General features: G+C 38.7%; 1 protein-coding gene across 2 annotated transcripts; it reads right to left on the bottom strand.

The window, feature by feature from the left end:
- Positions 1–583: 583 nt before the first annotated feature.
- arih1 (ariadne ubiquitin-conjugating enzyme E2 binding protein homolog 1) lies at positions 584–18,613 on the bottom strand. Of its 2 annotated transcripts, none has more exons than XM_079224316.1 (14): positions 18,224–18,613; positions 11,942–12,009; positions 11,668–11,815; positions 8,098–8,190; positions 7,939–7,994; positions 6,135–6,201; positions 5,851–5,957; positions 5,680–5,722; positions 5,475–5,546; positions 4,921–5,051; positions 4,541–4,598; positions 3,891–4,151; positions 2,512–2,627; positions 584–2,426 (listed from the first exon to the last, which is right to left on the bottom strand). In XM_079224316.1, exons 1-14 carry the CDS (start codon positions 18,509–18,511, stop codon positions 2,342–2,344), a joined length of 1,593 nt encoding a protein of 530 aa, XP_079080442.1. In that variant the 5' UTR covers positions 18,512–18,613; the 3' UTR covers positions 584–2,341. The 2 variants fall into 2 exon arrangements, with proteins under 2 accessions (XP_079080442.1, XP_079080443.1); XM_079224317.1 differs by having other exon boundaries at positions 2,512–2,624.
- Between the last annotated feature and the right edge of the window lie 61 nt (positions 18,614–18,674).

Below are 18,674 nucleotides of genomic sequence, written 5' to 3'. Positions count from 1 at the left end.
CACTAATAGGAAATAAAACACCTTTCATAGCATAAAGAAAAGATATGTAGAAAAGTATTAAAAGTTTTTGGATGTCTGAATTTAATGTAAGTAGCTGCTTGTTACTTCAAACGTTATGTCAAAATGCTCATGAACTACTATCAGACACAATGAAAACAGAGTGAGCCCTGGAGAGTATATTAGCCAAATGATCACATGAACATCTATAACTGGTGTGTTACTGCAAGACAGCTTAGAGAAAATAGCCCATGTTTTGTTCCTATCCATTCAACTTGTGTCAACATCATTGGTTTGTGACTTGAGACAAAATGAATTCAAAAGTGACATCATATAAACCACCTGATCTTTATCATACAGTCCGCAAATAAAAGTGGTACAAAAAAGCAAAAACATTTAGCTTAAAATCAAAATTATTCAGAGTTAGCAAATTAATTCCACGCAATTCTGGAAGACACAGCTCTGCCAAGGTCTGTCGTACACTACATTGCAAAATACATAATGCAGAAATGCATCACGGATGTTTGGGTAATTCATATGATTGAGACCAAACCTACTCTAATGACTCACACAGTACTCCCAAAAATGAGATTTCTCATGACATTTATTCAAATAAACAATACAGTTTATAATTTGCTAGGATAAAATAATAGTTTGAACACATTAGAAGCATTTGGGAGAGCATTCCCCAAAGATCTGAAACTGGGTTAAAGGATGTGTTTAAATGACAGCTGACACTTTGGTGTCATCTTCTGACTTGCATCAACGCCTCTATATTCACATCCCCTCCAGTCAATCTCGTCAAGACCGCCATATTACAGAGACATGAACGAGCATTTACAAAGAGAGCTTGACAACCAGACCAACCATCTCAAAGGCAATGCAAAACCTGGAGGGGCACTGACATTTCAATGTCAACTCCTCAACCCATGTGTGAAAAATACAGTTTTTAATGCAAAAGCATAACGGCATTATAAAACAGTCCTACAACGTTTAGAAGTTTAACCCTATATTCCTCATCTGCCTAAGGATCACGCAAGTCCATCGGTGTAGCTCAGTCTGAAGCTATGTTCAGTCTTACTGCAAGGCAAGAGATCTCTTCGAGGCTCGGCACTCAGGCCCATGCCACCCGAGTATCCATGCAAGAGTGATGCAAATGCATGACCCTGTTCGACAGTGATCCAGCCCAATTAGCAGAACGACATAGATGTGCTGTCAGTACATTCTATTACCCTCATTCAATCCCCAAGGTGCAGGCTGAGCTTGAAGCGGGCTACCTCAAGCCACGTCGGGAAGGAGAGAAAAAAAAAGAAGAGTGAATGTCACTCAGTTTGGCTCTTGCAAATAATTAGTAATGTACTTAAATGTTAAACACCTCTAAAACAACTAAGAGGGTACGGCAAAAGGTTAGAATGGAGGGACACAGGGCTGGTGCATTCTACCATATCTTTGAACTGTAAAACATTTTCTGCTCTTGGTTTTCCAACTCAGCTGTGAGCCTTAACTGAGTTATTTATCTGATTACTTGACAACTAAGATAAATTCTTCCCCATTCAGAGTTACTGATAAGGTGCAACTTGTACACTGCTCTGAAGAGACTAAGGATGATGGGACGAATGCCTTTTTGCCAAAGACGTTAAAGCTCCCACACACTAAGGAGGAAGAAGACAGACTCAACCTACATGGCAAAAGTACACCTTTCTCAATATTGGTGAAGAATAAATATTTCAAAATTTCAAAATGATGCAAACACGTGCCACTCTTGCTCTTTTACTTCCATGCATATGGACTATATACACAAATTGAAAAATACAGACTTGCTTTTTTTGTTCTTCTGATGTTTACCTTCTTTTCCCCCCTGAAATGTCTTTGCCCCTTTGCAATCAACCTCTCAACATTCAGCCACTCAGACAAGGATCTCACCAGATATTGCAGACATGGTAGGACAATTAAAGCTGTGTTTAAAACATTTTCACACTAATGGGAAACATAAATCAAAACAGAAAAGATTCACAAGCAAAGAAAAACAAAGGAAAATAAGATAGTTCAGGGGAGGTGTTACAATACAAGCCAAAAAGATGCATTTGTTTAAGATGGATTTTCTGCTTTCTCAAGACTCCACTCCGTTTCTAACAATACTGTAGTACACTTTCTTTTTATTACTCTACCTTTCATTTAAATATAATTTATTTTGAAGATTTCGTTAAACAAATCCAGGAAAATGATGCAAAAGTGGTTGGTTTGCCAAAGGAGAGGCGGCAGAAGGCCCGTGCTGCCCTGTTAAATTGCATCAGCGCTCTAGTTTGTCAAGATACTCAAGAGTCCGTTGCATTGGGACGTGTCCTCAATCTTCAATGTACTCCCACAGGTCCTTCTCATAGCCTTCATGCACATGCTGTAGCAGCACTCTTCGCCTGCTCTCACAGTATCTGTGGAGATGAAAACATTTCTTAGCCTCCAAGAAACCAGAGACATAATAGTGGCAGCAGTGATTATGATTCTACTTTTACTGACCTGTACTTATCTTGCACTTTCTGCTTGATGTCCTGCAAGGAATCCTGGGAGATATCACGCTCTAGGTAGCCAGACAGCACCTCAGTGGCATTTTCCAGGTCTGCCTGGTTGTTCTGCTAAACCCAAAAATGTATCCAGTTATTCCTGATAATGTCGCCTACACTTCAAAGCATGCCGCCCAAAACCTAGCTCACACTACAGGAAGTTTGGGCCGATTTCCTCCCATTCGTCCCTCCCTCCAGTCGGAGGACTGATTTGGTCTTGGGCCTTTGTTAGTGGACTAGTTCTGCTCCCAAAGAGGAAAGGAAATGTTACCCGATTTTTGTCCAATTGCAAGGTATCACAAACAGTTGTACCGAATAGTTAAAACGTATAGGAACTAGGGATGGGTATCGTTTGGGTTTTTTCCGATACCGGTGCTAAACCGATACTTTTAAAACGATACCGGTGCCTAAACCGATACTTTTTTATTGCCAAGGCAATTTTTTTTTTTCAAATTGAACAATATTATGAACCGTTTAAAGTATGCTATAGATATAAATAAATAAATAAGTACATACAAAACACTTGACTTCAAACTGCAGCTTCAAACCTTTTAACTTCAAACTATAAAAATATATATTTAAAAAAAAGAACAGCCAGGTGGCCTGATGGGACCGTGTGCAACAGAACTCAGAGACTGTTGGATTCTACAAACTGCTGCTTTACTGGACTACACGTCATCATTAATATCAACTGGAGAGATTTGTTCCAGCAAGCTGAGGACGGACGTTCAAAAGCTCGTGCTCGTGTCTCCAGCGATCTCTGTGTGCGAGCGCTGTGTGTGTGTGTGAGCGCTGGAAGCCCCGCCCCCTCGAGCCCCGCTCTGCAAGCAGGCAGACAGAGAGCAGAGCAGCGAGTGCGCTCTGATCCGCGCTATTTTAATAATCGTTTTTAGCGTGCAGGCACCACGCTACCTTTTTAGTATCTATATACCGTGCAACTTTACATAGTAGTGTAAAAAAAAAGTATTTAAATCGGCTCAGGCACCGGAAGGAAGAACCGAAATCTGCGTTGCTTTTCGGTCCGGTAGGTACCGGACGTGTTGGAACCAGTGCCATATTGGCACCGGTTCTCGGTACCCAGCCCTAATAGGAACACATTTCGGCCAAAGGATCAGACAACCTGATTTTGGTAAAGATCTACCACAGAAGTGTTTTTTTGTAAATATAATAGTGCTGTTTTTTTGTGGCACTTTATTCTTAACAATTTCATTACAATGATTAATTCCTCATTTTATAGCAGATTACTGTCAACATTTATACAGTTTGAAAATGGTATTTGTAAACATAATATGAATATTAAAATAGCTCAGTCATGCTAATCATCTTTTATCATACCTCAAAGATAATGGACTGGTTGTTCTTCTTGAGGTAGAAGGCAAAGACATAAGTGAACATGAGTGTGGACCGGCACTGGCACAGCACATCCACAGCCTTCTTCAGAAACTGCACCTCAATCCAGGACATGTTGTGCTGCTGCATCTCCTCCATTTTCTGCTTGACCTGAGCATAGAGCTTGTGCTCAAAGCGCAGGCTCTGCATGTGGTTCATGTAGCGGTTGCAGTAGAACAGGTACCTCTGCAAGGCAGCCCTAGAGCGCTGCACACACACAGCATGGGACTGTCTTTAACTCAACACACTCATCTTGACTGGGATGGACTAGACCGTTAATGTTCAGACACACGGAGTACAACATCAGCAATATATAATGACATGTCTTAATTTTGCAGGCGTTTCAAGTTGCCATTCTTCATGATGCAACAATCAACCAAGTTTGCCGGAGATGTAATGGACATTCATCATCAGACAGATTCAGTGGGATGGGCACATGCAACAACAAATATGCTGCTGCCTCTGATTAGAAATGCTTCTTTTGGCATTTCTAATCAGGGGTGTCCTGACCAACAAGGGGTCCAATATAAACATTGTGCGTATATTATGTGGTATATCTGTATAATGTATCGATAAGAATGTTATTTTTTTTTTACCTCTTGGGCATCTCTGGCTGCCTTCGCATCATCTTCATTGTAGCGATTGCAGTTGTACCTAAAGTGTTACAACTGGGTCAGAATCATCTACAATGTTTCCCAAAAAAACACAAGATGCATAGCTACAATTTGACAATATTTAATGTTTCATGCTTTCTAACATAACATGTCTAACAATGCAGATGTTAGATGTGTATTAGGACATGAAAAGGTATGACATGACAATTTGCAAATTGATAAGATTAGATTTCCACATATTTAAAAGATTTAAGTTTGGAAGTAAATTAAAACAACGCTCACAAAAAAAGGACAGTTTGAAATATATTCAAGCATGGCAAGTGACGGCATCGTTATTTACTATATAAGCCATTAGGTCTTACCAGGCTGAGCCATGGGGTTCCCACGGGCCCAGGCAGACCCAGCAGAACTCAGCTTTGCAGTTCTGGTTCCGACAAACCATGTGATTGCAGCCACCATCTTTCTCAATGGTCACGTGGCATTTTGGACACTCCTGTCATGAGGGGAGTAATGATTTTTGTAAGTCTCTCTTCCGGGTGAAGTGTTCAAAGCCTTCTAATTAAATGCTAAAAGAAATTCAAGCAAATAAGAAACAAAAAAAGTACTTTTGGACTGTTAAGTTTAACACGGTTGTTTTTTGGGGGGCAGGTCTTCCACAAATCTACAGTTGTGTCCGTAACAATAATTACAGTCTGATGGCTTGGGACCATGATAATGTCTGTAATTTGTATGTTTCAGGATACAAATATGTGATTCAGTTAACTTTTTTATTTTATAGACAGTCAGTTTCCCCCCATTTTTTTTTTTAAAAAACACCCTTTTCAGTATCATTGGTATTGCCACAGTGAAAATGTTTTTACCTACCAACACAAACCAGACAAGAGGGTAAAACTAACAGACCACGTTGATTCCGTACCTTAGTATTTGCTGCAATCCAGTTTGAAGTTTCACTGTCATCATCACATTTTTTTATCCATTTCCTCAACCACTACAAAATAATTCAAAGAGGAGAAAGAAATATCACATAGTGAAGCATTTGTATCTTAATAAAATGTCTTAAACGATGCCGGGTAATAGGTTAACATTTCTACAAGGTGTATATGTATTCCTGATTGGCTTACCTTGCACTTGACAGGATCATGCCAGTTCTCTCCACAGTTGAAGCTGCACCAATGGGAGGCATCACAAGTCAAATTCACACAATGTTTAATAGTTACTTTGAAACTTACTGAGTCAACATTCAACTGTCCCGATAATCTAATACAGGTTTTTCTTTCAACAAACTATCTTACCAGAACTGACGGCCACACTTGCACCTCACTGGCTTGGCATCAGGGTACTGGACTTTCACAACATGATGGCAGTCTGGTGCAGGGCACCACTTTAACAGTCGATTGCACTAAAAATAAATAAATAATGTGAGGTAGAATATTAACTCATAGTTTCATGGATGGAGTACAAAGAAGGTCCCTACTTTTCCAAATATTACATAACAGAAGAACAGCTCAACATCATAAATCAAAGCTTCATATTCAATATTCATATTCTGTTGAGAAAAAAAAATCCCAAATCTTACCTCTACAAAACTATTCGTAATTAAATGCTGGTACTTCAACTTCACTTTTGAATCTGTTATGAGGCGCCTATAGGAGAGGTAAAATAATTTATTAGTCTTCATTATAAAATAAACTGTGACTTTGGGAAAAGCTTCCTTCCTTCCTTCCTTCCTTTACATTCAGTGTATAACCTCCAAGAAACAGTGCAGGAAACAAAAACGATGTCACTCTAGTTCTCCTAAGTAGCTCAATGAAGTAAAATTGCAAATTGGCATTACAGTGAGAACATTTATTTGTCTACTGACAATAATTATTTACCAACAGCACACTACATAATTACAAAACTAAGTAAGTTAGGCTTTGAACTAAGTGCTACAAAATTAATTTCATGAAACTAAATATTGACCCTAAACTGATGAGTGAAAACAGTGATAGGGCTCTTGTTAACTTGTCAGATCAGAATGTAGGTTAAGACAATTACTGCCAGCTTAAGAGCTGGCACAAGAGATTAGTGTCCATGCTCTTTCAATATGGAGGTTAATTTCATTGCACTACTGGCTGAACATCAACATAGTGAAGGAGTTAAGTAGAGGTGTAACTAGAGAGCCCTGCACTAAGAATTTTCTTTTAGGAGGCCAAATGTCAGTGAAAAGAATCTTCCAATATACAGTTTGTATTCCTACAAATATATATATATATATAAATATATATATATATATATTTGATTTTAGAACGATATTCATTTTCTTTTGACTTAAAAAATAAATGATGTGGTGTTCTTTACTATTCAATTCTACCTGTTTGACTAAATAGATCGTGAGTGAGAGCGCATGGGCTTTATTATGTTTCTAACAAGGCAACAATTGAAACATATTAATTTCAGCCCTGCAGATTTAACAATGCTCCTTCTCGAGTAGTTTGTTTGTGAATTGCGTCCGTCTCTGTACATGTTTCATGTAACAAACCTACTTCACTGTTGTATGCGAACCAGTCATGATGCAGTTTACATCTAAGTCTGTCCAAAATGGCCCTCACCGCATTATTGTATGCTAATGGAGTATGGCTGTCAAAATTGGCCAAAATGAAATATTCATACTTAAGAAACACAAAGGTTAAAATGATTTAGAATACTTATGTTTGCCTTATTGTCTGCGAGCAATGCGCAGCTCTCAACTTTTGTTGGAAGCCCTGTGCCTATTTATTCCTGTTACTCGCTTAGAAACCACTGCAATGTACAAGGACCAGCTGATTTGTGAAGTTGAAATGTAATCTACGCGATACTTCGTCATTTCACAAAAAATAAATCCTACATAAAAAGGTGTCTGCTAGATGAAGGGAGATCACCTGATCCTACTAATATCCAGTAAATATCTCAATATAAAATGTTGAGAGCAAATACTACTCACCCATCTTTTACGTGGTTACGTCTCGCAAGCCCAAAACGGATAAGCACGGGGTTTGTTTACATGGTTGCTGTGAGGACAGTGTCCCGCCTCTGTGGCTGAGTTATCTGCCATCATTACAGCTGCTGTTGAATTTTTCAGCTTGACAGTATTTTTTTTTCTTTCAGGTACTGAAAGTGTTGTTGTGTGACTCCTGTTGTGCAGTGCATTCAGTGCATGAGAGGTAGCCAGCCTCGGTATTCATGTTTTTTTCTCTCCACAAGCGAGTAGGTGTGCATGTACGGACAACGCGAAAACATAATGTCTCCGGTCACCAGCGTAAAAGGCATACAAATTTGACAAACAAGATGGATCATTTTTGTTTACTGCTCTTTTCATAACAAGAAGATCTAAACAAATATAAGCACAAACATATACTCACATGACTGTGTTGTCATCCACCAAAATGTCACAACTATGAGCAGGACAAGAAATGGTCTGAGAAAACAACATAGAAGGCAAATCATTAGTCAGACTGCTATTAAAAGACGAGGTTCAGTGATCAGTGACTCGTACCCTCAGTAAAAATGTTAGTAGGTACCTGTCCCATTCCTTCTTCTATGATTTTGGTGGTCAGGTAATCTCCCCAGCATTGCATGCAGAACTTGTGCCCACACTCCAGGCCTGTGAAATACTGTAAGAGAGAAGCATCTTGTAAATAAGAACAACAAGACACCACATGATAATAAGCACTTTTGGTAACCAGGAAAGCAAAAGCCTCCAGAGTGGATTCAAAGGAATCCATATTTTCTAAAACAATATACAAATATCCTACATTAAAGTAATATGGATTATCCAACCACCTAGCACGAATAGTATACATTCATCTTTTGTTAGGACAATATACATACTTTTGGATAGAGGTTGTGCACTCTGCACTGTCCCTTTAACTGAGATCAATTTCTGGAAATCTGTTTTAACATTGCAATTTAAGTTCTCTCTGTTGATAAATGTAATCCACCCCCGAAAAAGAAGTATTTTAAATGTGTAAATTGAAAATAATAAAACATACAAAAGTTAACAGGCCAGCCTTGTAATGCGATTGTGCTCTGTTGGAAGTATAAATTGTTAAATTGTGATATGTTAAAATATAAATAAATAAACATTTTAACCTAATAATTTTCCTTTCCATAATACATCATTGTGTATACTCAAATTCATCTAGAATTGGTTTGTAAAAAGAAGACAGCAAATTCAAAACTGCATTTTGTTGTACACTTGATTAAATCAAAGCTTTCATAAGGTCAGAGGGACAATAATTGTGCTGTACTGTAATATGCTCAATAACCAGACGAACCGAAAAATGTTGAGTACTGACTTGGACCACTGTTAGCCCATATAAGAGATGTCACATTTCTGTGGTCTCGACTCAAAAAAGACATGCCGCATTAAGATATTAAGATAAGGAGTTATTCTTATCTTAATATCCTCCTTATCTTTTATAGGACTTGTAGTGCTTCCTGCAACTGCAAGTTTCTAGGTAAAACCGACTTTCTGCATTTGCCATGTCCGCTTCTGTGATATTCCACAGGGTTGATATGAAGAGCGCCGAAGCCAGAGGAACATAACCTTAAATCCAAATGTTTGAGGAACTTTAAATGGTTCCAGAATGATTATTTCACTTCCACATGAAGCCCTGTGTTGTTTAAAGTAACCATGCCCTCCAATACGTGATGGCCATGAGGGGCCTGTACTACGAAGCCAGATTTGGAGTTAGCAAGGTAACTTCAGGGTTAACCCTGGGTTTTCAGTCCGGGTTAACTTCTTAACGGGTAGATTGCAATGGTAACCTAACCTGCTCCTGAGCTAGCTATGTTTGAGATAAGAGATTGACTTGTAAAAAAGCACCACCTACTGACCAATCAAATCTCAGTAGGTGGATCTGTGAATATTATTACACAAATACGAAGACATTAAAGTCATAATGCAGATTAAAAACAACACAGTTTAAACTGACAAATGCAGAAAGGACCGTTGGCAATAAATCACAGACCGTATGAATGTGTAAAGTAACAGATTTATGTCACTGCAAATATAGAGCACGATAGATTTCCTTATAAACATTATTAGATACATTTTTTGTGTGTTTCACATAGCCGGGGTTGCAGCTGAACAATTAAGGCTAAAATATAAATCAGACACGCTAATGGGATGAAGAAAAACTCTTCTATTCAATAAGAATACATTTTAGCAACACATTAAGTTGAAATACACTCATGCAATTCTAGTCAGATCTGCTAGTGACCTAGATGAAGCAATGATATTATAAGCCTGTTAATTTACACATTCACACAATCTGCAATTTATTGCCAACTGTTCTTCCAGCATTTGTCAGTTTAAACGGTCTTACTTTCAGCCTGGGTTATGTATTTAATTTCTCTGTGTTTGACTAATATTATAGTTTTCTCTTTGTTTGTAAGATATGCCACTCAGCTGACAGCAGACTTGTCGTGTTTGTGATTGGTCATATGCTGCAAACACCACCCCTGTTATCTGAAAGCGCTCATAGCCAGATTGAGAAACCCTGAGTGGCTTTGCCGAGTTGACAACCAGCTTCATAGGACCACGGGTATTAGGGGTGGGTATCACCAGAGACCCCACAATACGATATTATCACAATACTTAAATCGATATGCTGATTATTGCAATAATCAAACATTGCAATATGTTGTGATTTATTACTGCATTATTATTATGCATTTAGTCAACATCCGTTTTATTTAATAAGATAAAAGGTTTCACTCACTTCAGTCCATTTATAGTAGGCCTCCAGACAATTATCTACAATATGTATCATAATCATTAACTATATCATCTAAATATTGTATTTCTATTGATAAAGTAAAAGTAATTTCAATTATGTATTATAAGCTGCTTAGAGCTAGTGTTAGGAAGTTAAACTGGTCATAATTTCTCTAATATCTATTTATGTTGCTGTGAAAACATCTCCTTTAAACAACTGGATTTAGTTTCTCACTACAAGATTACATTTGACCCCATCATAAAAAAGTTATAATTTACTTTTGTCCAATAGTTATTTTTACTGAATGGAGTGTAAACGCACCGCAGCATAATCTAATAGAAGCTCTGTAAGTCTCTTCTCCGTTCTAACAGCTATTGCAGTCAAAATTACTAACATTACTAGCTCTCCTATCGATGATATAAACACTGATTTGTTGTTAACATGCATCGTTATCACACCAGCTACGAGAAAGCATTAATGGCGATTTTCAGTTCACATACTTTTTAGTGAATATAGGCCGATAGTTTTTAGACTATGCTGGATAAAAAAAAATGTCCCACCTCTACTGGGTATGTTGAACTCGCTTTGTAGTACAGGCCCTTGGTCTACTACAATGTTATGTGGTATGTTATGTCAGCGTAACATCAGCATACAGGTATTAATGGAAACGGGGCTCACAGGCAGAATGACCATCAAACAATTGCACTTCCGCCACCAGACTGTACTTAACACTTAATGTAATCATCCATGATTACGCTACATCCACATAAATCAACCCCTCAATTTGGGTTTTGAGTGCAAGTGAAATGTTCGGTAGAGACCAAACTAAGCTGAGCAGTATTTGACTTTTATCAGAGTTATGTACCACTTTTAAAATGTTTTTTCCCTTTGGTTCTTTGTACTTATAATCTTACATTTCAATTGGAACAATTTCCAAAATCCTATCCCCAATTGGCAAAGTCACTAGCTGGTCAGGACACGAGTGATTACAGGATGCAACGTCTCAGCTAATATTCTATCCTAATATAATGACTTGTGCAATCTTTAGATTTAGGCATTTATCATCTTTTCCTTGCAAAGTGAAATTAGATCACTTTACTGACAAAGAATTTAAACAACGATAATGAATAATAAGGGTTTGAATTAATGACACTGAGCTACATTCACATTTGTGGTTATAGAGGGCTTGAAAAAATATTAATTACAGTACTTTACGACAGATAACAAGATCACATTTTGCAATGTCAAGTTAGCCATTCGCCTTTACTTTTGCTATTTTGTTAGCCAAGGTAGTTCGGGAAAAAACGTTTAGAACTGAACACACATGCGGTGAGCGCAACGCAATAGTGGCATCAATATGGGACTCACAGCGTTGGGGAAGTTCAGATAGCAGATCTGACATGGCATGTCCTGTGCCGATGATCTAGTGTTGATTGCAGGACGGACGCGAGGCTTCTTACTAGGGTTAATGACATGACACTCAGAGAAAAGCTTGTCCAGATTTCCATCGAAATATCTGTATAAAATGAGACAAAAAAGCATTACGAAATTAGCTCTTCCAGTAACTTCTATGCCAACTTCTTAACATGCTCGCTGGCAAGTTAAAGGTGACAAATAAAGAATGTCTTTCAGAGATTCTTACCTTTCCATCAGCTTTTCTTTATCCCAGTTGAAGTGACTGAGAAGGATGCGCGTTATTGTCGCAGGGTTCTAAAAAGGAGCAAAAAAGGGTTGGTCAGACATAAACCTGAAATTTGCATTCAACTACTGCCAATTTTCACTGTGACATCAAAAAAGAGTAAATGTGAAAAGCCACTTCCACAAATTTACTATTCTAACTCTCTTTAGTGGAACAACAGAATGTTTAATGGCCCAGGTTTTTAGGAAGTTGATAAAGTCTCATAGTAAATTAATTTAGTAATTTGAAATGGCTAAAACTAGTTTCAGATTCAATAGTCTTAACAATAACATTTATTGTCCACCCATGTATGTTAGTAGACACAAACATCTGAAACACCTTTCCTCATGTTATGATCCAATAAAATACCACCTCAAACTACAACCATATAAGTAAAAAATGTGAAAAGTTCTCGATTCTAAGAAGCATTGCGATGCGAATCGATGCAGTGACAAAATATAAGGAGTATGGTTTCATTTTGGCTTTTTGAGTTTGCGTCTTTACTGTGTTTTGCTCTATGTCACGCTCTCCTCCATGCATCCCGTGCACACAGTGTTCGTGTGTTTCACGGAGCAGAGCTTACACAGTGTACACGGAGCAGAGAAACGGCACCCTGCCGTCACTAGCTTGTGATGTCGCTACCAAAATACCAATATAATCCATGTTAAGTGACGACCACTACTAACAGGAACATGTTCAGCTTTTTGATAATTCGAATAGATCATGCAGGACATAAAGTGAACAGGACATGTTGCTGTCTTGCTGCCACTGACGTCTTGAAAAAACGTTCCGGGATGCTTTCGCTTTTCGAAGTGTTTGTGCATAACAGTTGTTCTGCTGTGATAAGCCATTTCAAATTTGCATATCTTACAGAGCACTACATTGTTGGGTCTCTGTCCTCAATACTTCCAAAACTTTCAGGCGCAGCCATTCTTGCAATGTTGCGGACTGATGTTATGCAAATCAATGTATTTTTGTAATCGATGGCGCCCCTGACTGTTAACAGGATAACTTGATGATTTCTGGGCCTCAGACAAATGGCGTCATAGAGGTTTAGTTTTCACCAATTCGTTAACCGGGAATGTTGGTATTGGCAGTAGTAAAAGTAGAAGAAGGCCTACTAAAAAAAAACTCTGAAGTTAAATGATTAACTATTAATATTGCACAATAAAAGTCCTGCATTCATATTTTGACTTCAAAATAATAGTGAAAGACATTACAGGCATTATCAGCACAATGTACACAAATGCACTCATATGATGCTGGGTAATTCATAAGCATCATATTGTAATAGTTACATTTTGTGAGCCTGATTATGCAACATAACCAGAAACATGTATTTGTCAGGTAAATGTAGTACTACAATGTTTTCCTCTGAAGTAGCTGCATATCTTTAAGTGCCTCGGGGGCCTTTTGTAGGTTATTTTGTGGAACAATGAGTTAGAATAGTAACATAATTCAATATTTAATTAATCTAAACATCATAATAAGTTCCCCTATACAGCTGTTTGTAGCCCTTTTAGTTGGAACCAGTCTGTCCCTGGTGTTTTCCCCCAAACCAGAGCGTATTTCACTGGTGGTGTTTCTGACCGAGTCGCCTCGACGTGGGTATGTGATGAAACTACTGTATGTTATGGCAGGTGTATTACTGAGGACTAGGGCTGAACGATTAATTGCATTTGCGATAATATCGCGATATGATAAAACGAGATTTTCTAACTGCAACGTGCGCGATTACAACGTCATCATGTGACACGAGCGAAAGAGCGGAGAACTCGGCTGCATCAACTTTTCATGCGGTCTTTGGCTCCACGGAACAGTCAGAAACTGACACAGCTGAGACTCGAAAAAAGTCTCGAAGAGGAACAGCACGTCGGTGGTGTGGAACCACCGACGTGCTATTCTGGTCAAAAAAGAAGATGCTGCGCAGCGTAAGGTGATGTGCAGAGCATGCCGCGCTTTTGTTGCTACTTCACGGGGTAACACTACAAACTTGTTCCAGCACTTAAAAAAACACCACAAATCAACGTATGACAGTTGTATGGCCAAAATGCCGCGCACCAGTGCGCCAGACAAGCCAAATACCTTAAGACAGGGATCACTGACCGAAATGTTTGAAAGCGTCACTCCATATGAACGTAATTCATAACGACACGGGGAAATCACTCGGGCAATAACCGAGTTCATAGCCAAAGATATGATGCCTCTCAGCCCGGTGACCAGGCCTGGGTCCATGGCATTGATAAAAACGCTTGATAAACGGTACAGGATACCCCCCGTACATATTTCAGTCAGACTGCCATACCGGAGCTGTACAAAAAGTGCAAAGAGAAAGTCGCCACGGAGCTTAAAACGGTGGACTTTTTTGCTACCACTACTGACCTGTGGTCAAGCCGCACAGCTGAGCCTTACCAGAGTCTTACAGTCCATTTTATTGACGGAGATTTCAACCTCGGATCTCGGGATCTCAACGAGGAGAAACACGTCTGCATCACGACAGACAACGCATCAAATATGGTGCTGGCTGCACGGTGCAATGAATGGACGAGGCTCCAGTGATTTGGGCACAGATTACATCTTGCCATTGGTAAATTGGTAAAAATTTATAAATTATGTTGAGTTGTGGAAAGTGGATGGGATTAAATAAATTCATATTTCCTCCCACTCCTTTTTTTATTTAATTATTTTTTTTACACTAAATGTATCTAATATTGTGTTGGTCATATTTAAATCATTCATTCTGTTTTGTTGGGGAAAAGAGAGGATTAAATTTAAAACATTTAAAATTGTAAATTAAATCGCAATTGCAATATTGGAGGAAAAAAATCGCAATTAGATTATTTCCCCAAATCATCAGCCCTACTGAGGACCTAAGAAAACACAGTGTTAAGTGTGAATTTGCTTTTCTGACAGTTCTCAAAAAACCTGGAGAAACCAAAAGAAACCTAGGGCCTAAGTACAGAAACTTCAGAAAGTCTGAAATCCAATCATATCTCAGTTTAGGAAAAGTAGTAAAATGCACTAATAGCTGAATCCAGAATCCCACCCACCCCCACAAAAACTTGCTGTTGGTGTTGATTTATTTGATGCCGTTAAAAAAATAAAAGTAAATTGTGATATATGTATATGTATTTCATGTGTAATAACCTTTTCTGGCTACTGAAGTCACTATGGGTGTGATGAAGCATTTTAATCTCAAAGAGTAGTAAAAACCTATGTATATTATTACATGGAAATATTGCAAGAGAATAAGCACATTACATGTCATGTTACAATCATAATGATCTGGTGCACCAGTAGAGCACAGTGCCATAGTTCAACAGAGCACTAGGGATTGTTCTCAGCAATTGCAAGATTAGATAAGGGAATGGTTTTATATTGTACCACTATTTATACAAATGTAGCCAATTTCCCAATAATTTTCCACCACATCAAATAGTTTAGCTGCTAGGTTCTCAGCTGTGTGTCTGCCAGGCATACTCTGTCAGGGTATTGCAAGCCCGACGTAATGTCAGCAAGTGTTCAGTTGTGAGCGACAGTGTGGTTGAAGTCAACAGCTGTGTGAACGTAGCAGGGCAGTGTATGTACAGTACATTTGCCGATGAATAAATGCTCCAAAACGCCTCGTGACACAAGCTATGTTTGTGTGTCTTGCTTGACGCCCCGAAATGAGCAAACTTTGTGACTATAGCTCACTTACGGTGAGTTAACTTTTAAGGTGGAACTGTGGTAGTCTTTTTTTTTTTTTAAAAAAGGGGCATGTGGCTACGTTTTGTTCAGCTTTTTTATTTTTAACCGATGACTGATCCGATTGGTCAAAATACGTATTGTTGGTAAATAGTTAAAAGGTTTAACATTAAAATCCCTAGACCAAAATAGATCTGGTACCAGTAGTATAAAACCTTCAAAGGATACCTGCATTGTATCCTTTTTTATCCCAGATCTGGAGAAGAAAAAAAACACTAAGTGTATGATTTAATTGCAGCGAATCACTGAAAGCATTCTTTGATATAATGCTCCGTGTGATTGGCCCACTATCACAGCAGCTACAACCCTCAGTTCATGGTGTGGTGAAGTCAAGCACTGTGTATTTGACGGAGTTGGCAGTTTGGCGCGTTGAGATGCCACCAAAACGCTCGAAAGTATGACTACATGCCTGTGGTTTCTGATAAAAATAAATGCAGTGTTGGAGCTATTTCAAACAATTGAATGCTTCCATTTACATTATGGCCATCAAATGCAGTAGGAAAAAAAGGTATCAAATGAAGGACTATGCTGGTATCAATTTCACTTCAACGGTACTGGTATTGGTAAAGTAAATTGTCATTTTCTCAACGGTAACCAGCCCTAATTAGTGTATAACTATGCAAGATAATCTGTTATGTTATGATATCCTATAAATTGTGGAATTGAGAAGGAAAAATTCTTCTTTTAAAATAGTCACATCATTTCTCAAAAAGTATATATCAATCATGAACTACTTATCAATTTGTATTTACTTATTCAAAACATTATGTTGTGCTTTCAGTTTTGCAAACATTTATGAACGTGCAGCCCAACATGTACTCATGTGCTGTCCCTCACTGGCAAAAGGGTGAACGGACACAAAGGATAAAGGTATCTGAATACAAATATCTACAATTAATGCTAATACACATCAAGAAAAAAAATCTGAATTTGGTACCAAGGCATCAAAAACACATGACAACTCAGTTGCCAATTTATTAGGTAAAACTAAGTCCGTCCAATATAACAGAACTGCAATAAAGCTTCATGAAGGCTACAATGATGTTAAGAGACGTGTTGATTCTAAATGATACTCATGTTAGAAGCTGCAGTTGAACTGTGTTACTAAGAGGTGTTCTGAATATTTGCTCGGCATTCACCGATATGAATAGGGTGGAAAATATTGGAAACACCCGTTAATAAATATTTATTATATATGGACAACTTTCCTGAAAGTATAGCCTGTGTATCTGACGTTTGCAGTGGAATCTTTGACAGTCAACAGATGAAATAAATCCACCAGCCACATTTACTTTACCCTTTCAGAGGCCAGGCAACTCTAGTCACTCTTGACATGTGAATGCACAGTCACTGGAGGCATTTCCATGAAAAAGTAATTTCAAGTTAAGATAACTATCCTACCGTCTCATACTACATGTTGGAAACTTAAATTCTGAAAACAGATGTGGTTATTTTGTTTTCTGAGAAGGTTATTTGTTGATGCCGGAAAATACCTAAATGTTAAGTAAGATGTAAATCCTATTTTTAGAAGAATCCCCATGTCTGTTGTTTCTGCTGCCATGCGGCTCTACCCTATCCCTGTACTGCCTTTTTTACCCATTGGGATGGTTAATAATACCACTCAAAAACACAGACTTGTATGAAATACAACTTTATTTCTAAAAAAAAAAACGTCAATAGTCACAGGTCTACCAAAATCCCTTTCCATTTTATTCTGTACTCAACTGTATGTTAGCTATCTAAGTGAAATGAAATGGAGGCCCGAGTTAACGCCAAACCGAAGGGCTCCACTGAGTTTGCCCATATATTTAATTTACGCTATAACTATTAGCTGTTGCCAGATTAGAATGTTCTTGCGATCCATAGAAACTTTTTTTGTCAGTCACTATAAGACAGCGCGTTAACGCACACGTAAATCCCCCTGGCATGTAACGCTAACTTGCTAACCAACTCGATGACCAAGCCTTTCGTCCAAATTTAAAATACCGTCAACGATAGTCATTTTAGCAAATTTGTAACATTACATTTAGATTGTTTGGTAAATGCACTCCTACTGTCGTCACGCACGAGTTGGAAGTTAACGTGGCTGCATTCTAACACTAAAGTAACGGTCAGTCAGGGGCTCGATTAATGGTTATAGTTGGCTAGTTAGCCTGCTAGCTGACTCGCAAGCTAACATTAGCTTAGCAAACGTTGCTGCCAACTTCTCAATTGGGATTAGACTACTTCCTGGCACTCGTATGGAAATTATTCCTTAAACGTGGACATTTACAGTAGCCCATATCTTAATTGTACACCCTACCTACACAAAAGAGAGCTACATTAGAGAAATAACACATTTTAGTATTGTGTAAATCGTATCACTTGTGAAACTGTCAACTTCCAGCAAGTAAACTACTCCTTATGGGCTAATGGCTAAGCTAACGTCCATGGCCTGTTTACGCTCAAACCCAGCTTGGACCCCGGTCTTTCCTGATGCCGACATGCCAGAATACCTACCTGGATGACCTCGTTGACCTCCCTGATACACTCCACCATATGCTGGAGGATCTGCTCGGCAGTCAAAACCTCGAAGCGGTAGTCCTCCTCCTCTTCCTCGCCGGGACCGTGGCCACCTCCACCAGTCTCCCCGCACTCGTCTCGCTCCCCACCGGCCACCACGGGATCGACCAACTCCACCTCTCCGAGCTCCAGGGTGTCGTCCTCGGGCTCCTCTTCGGCGCTATCCTCGCTACATTCCTCCTCTTCGTCGTCGTATTCATAGTTATAACCCTCGTCTGAGTCCATTCCTAGGGTGGTTATCAACTTGTGACAAGCACACCTAAGTCTACAGTGTGTGAAATGTTGATTGCGGAACAATACGAAAACCAAAATTATCCGAGTCTCCTTTTCGGCTGCAGTGAAAATAACAACAAAACGTCGCCGCTGCTAAGCCAACAAAGAGACACAG

This window comes from Taurulus bubalis (genome assembly GCF_910589615.1).
Source record: "Taurulus bubalis genome assembly, chromosome: 9".
Lineage (NCBI taxonomy): Eukaryota > Metazoa > Chordata > Actinopteri > Perciformes > Cottidae > Taurulus > Taurulus bubalis.
The sequence above is the reverse complement of the archived record's forward strand: the minus strand, read 5'-3'. Positions and strand labels throughout refer to the sequence as shown.

Excerpts from the sequence above, each read along its gene's own strand:
- arih1 (XM_079224316.1), bottom strand. The coding sequence starts at position 18,511 with ATGGACTCAGACGAGGGTTATAACTATGAATACGACGACGAAGAGGAG. Across the intron at positions 6,202-7,938 it reads GTGGATGACAACACAGTCAT|GCGCCTCATAACAGATTCAA; the intron begins GTGAGTATATGT and ends CCTCTCCTATAG. Across the intron at positions 4,152-4,540 it reads CAGCCAGAGATGCCCAAGAG|CGCTCTAGGGCTGCCTTGCA; the intron begins GTAAAAAAAAAA and ends GTGTGTGTGCAG.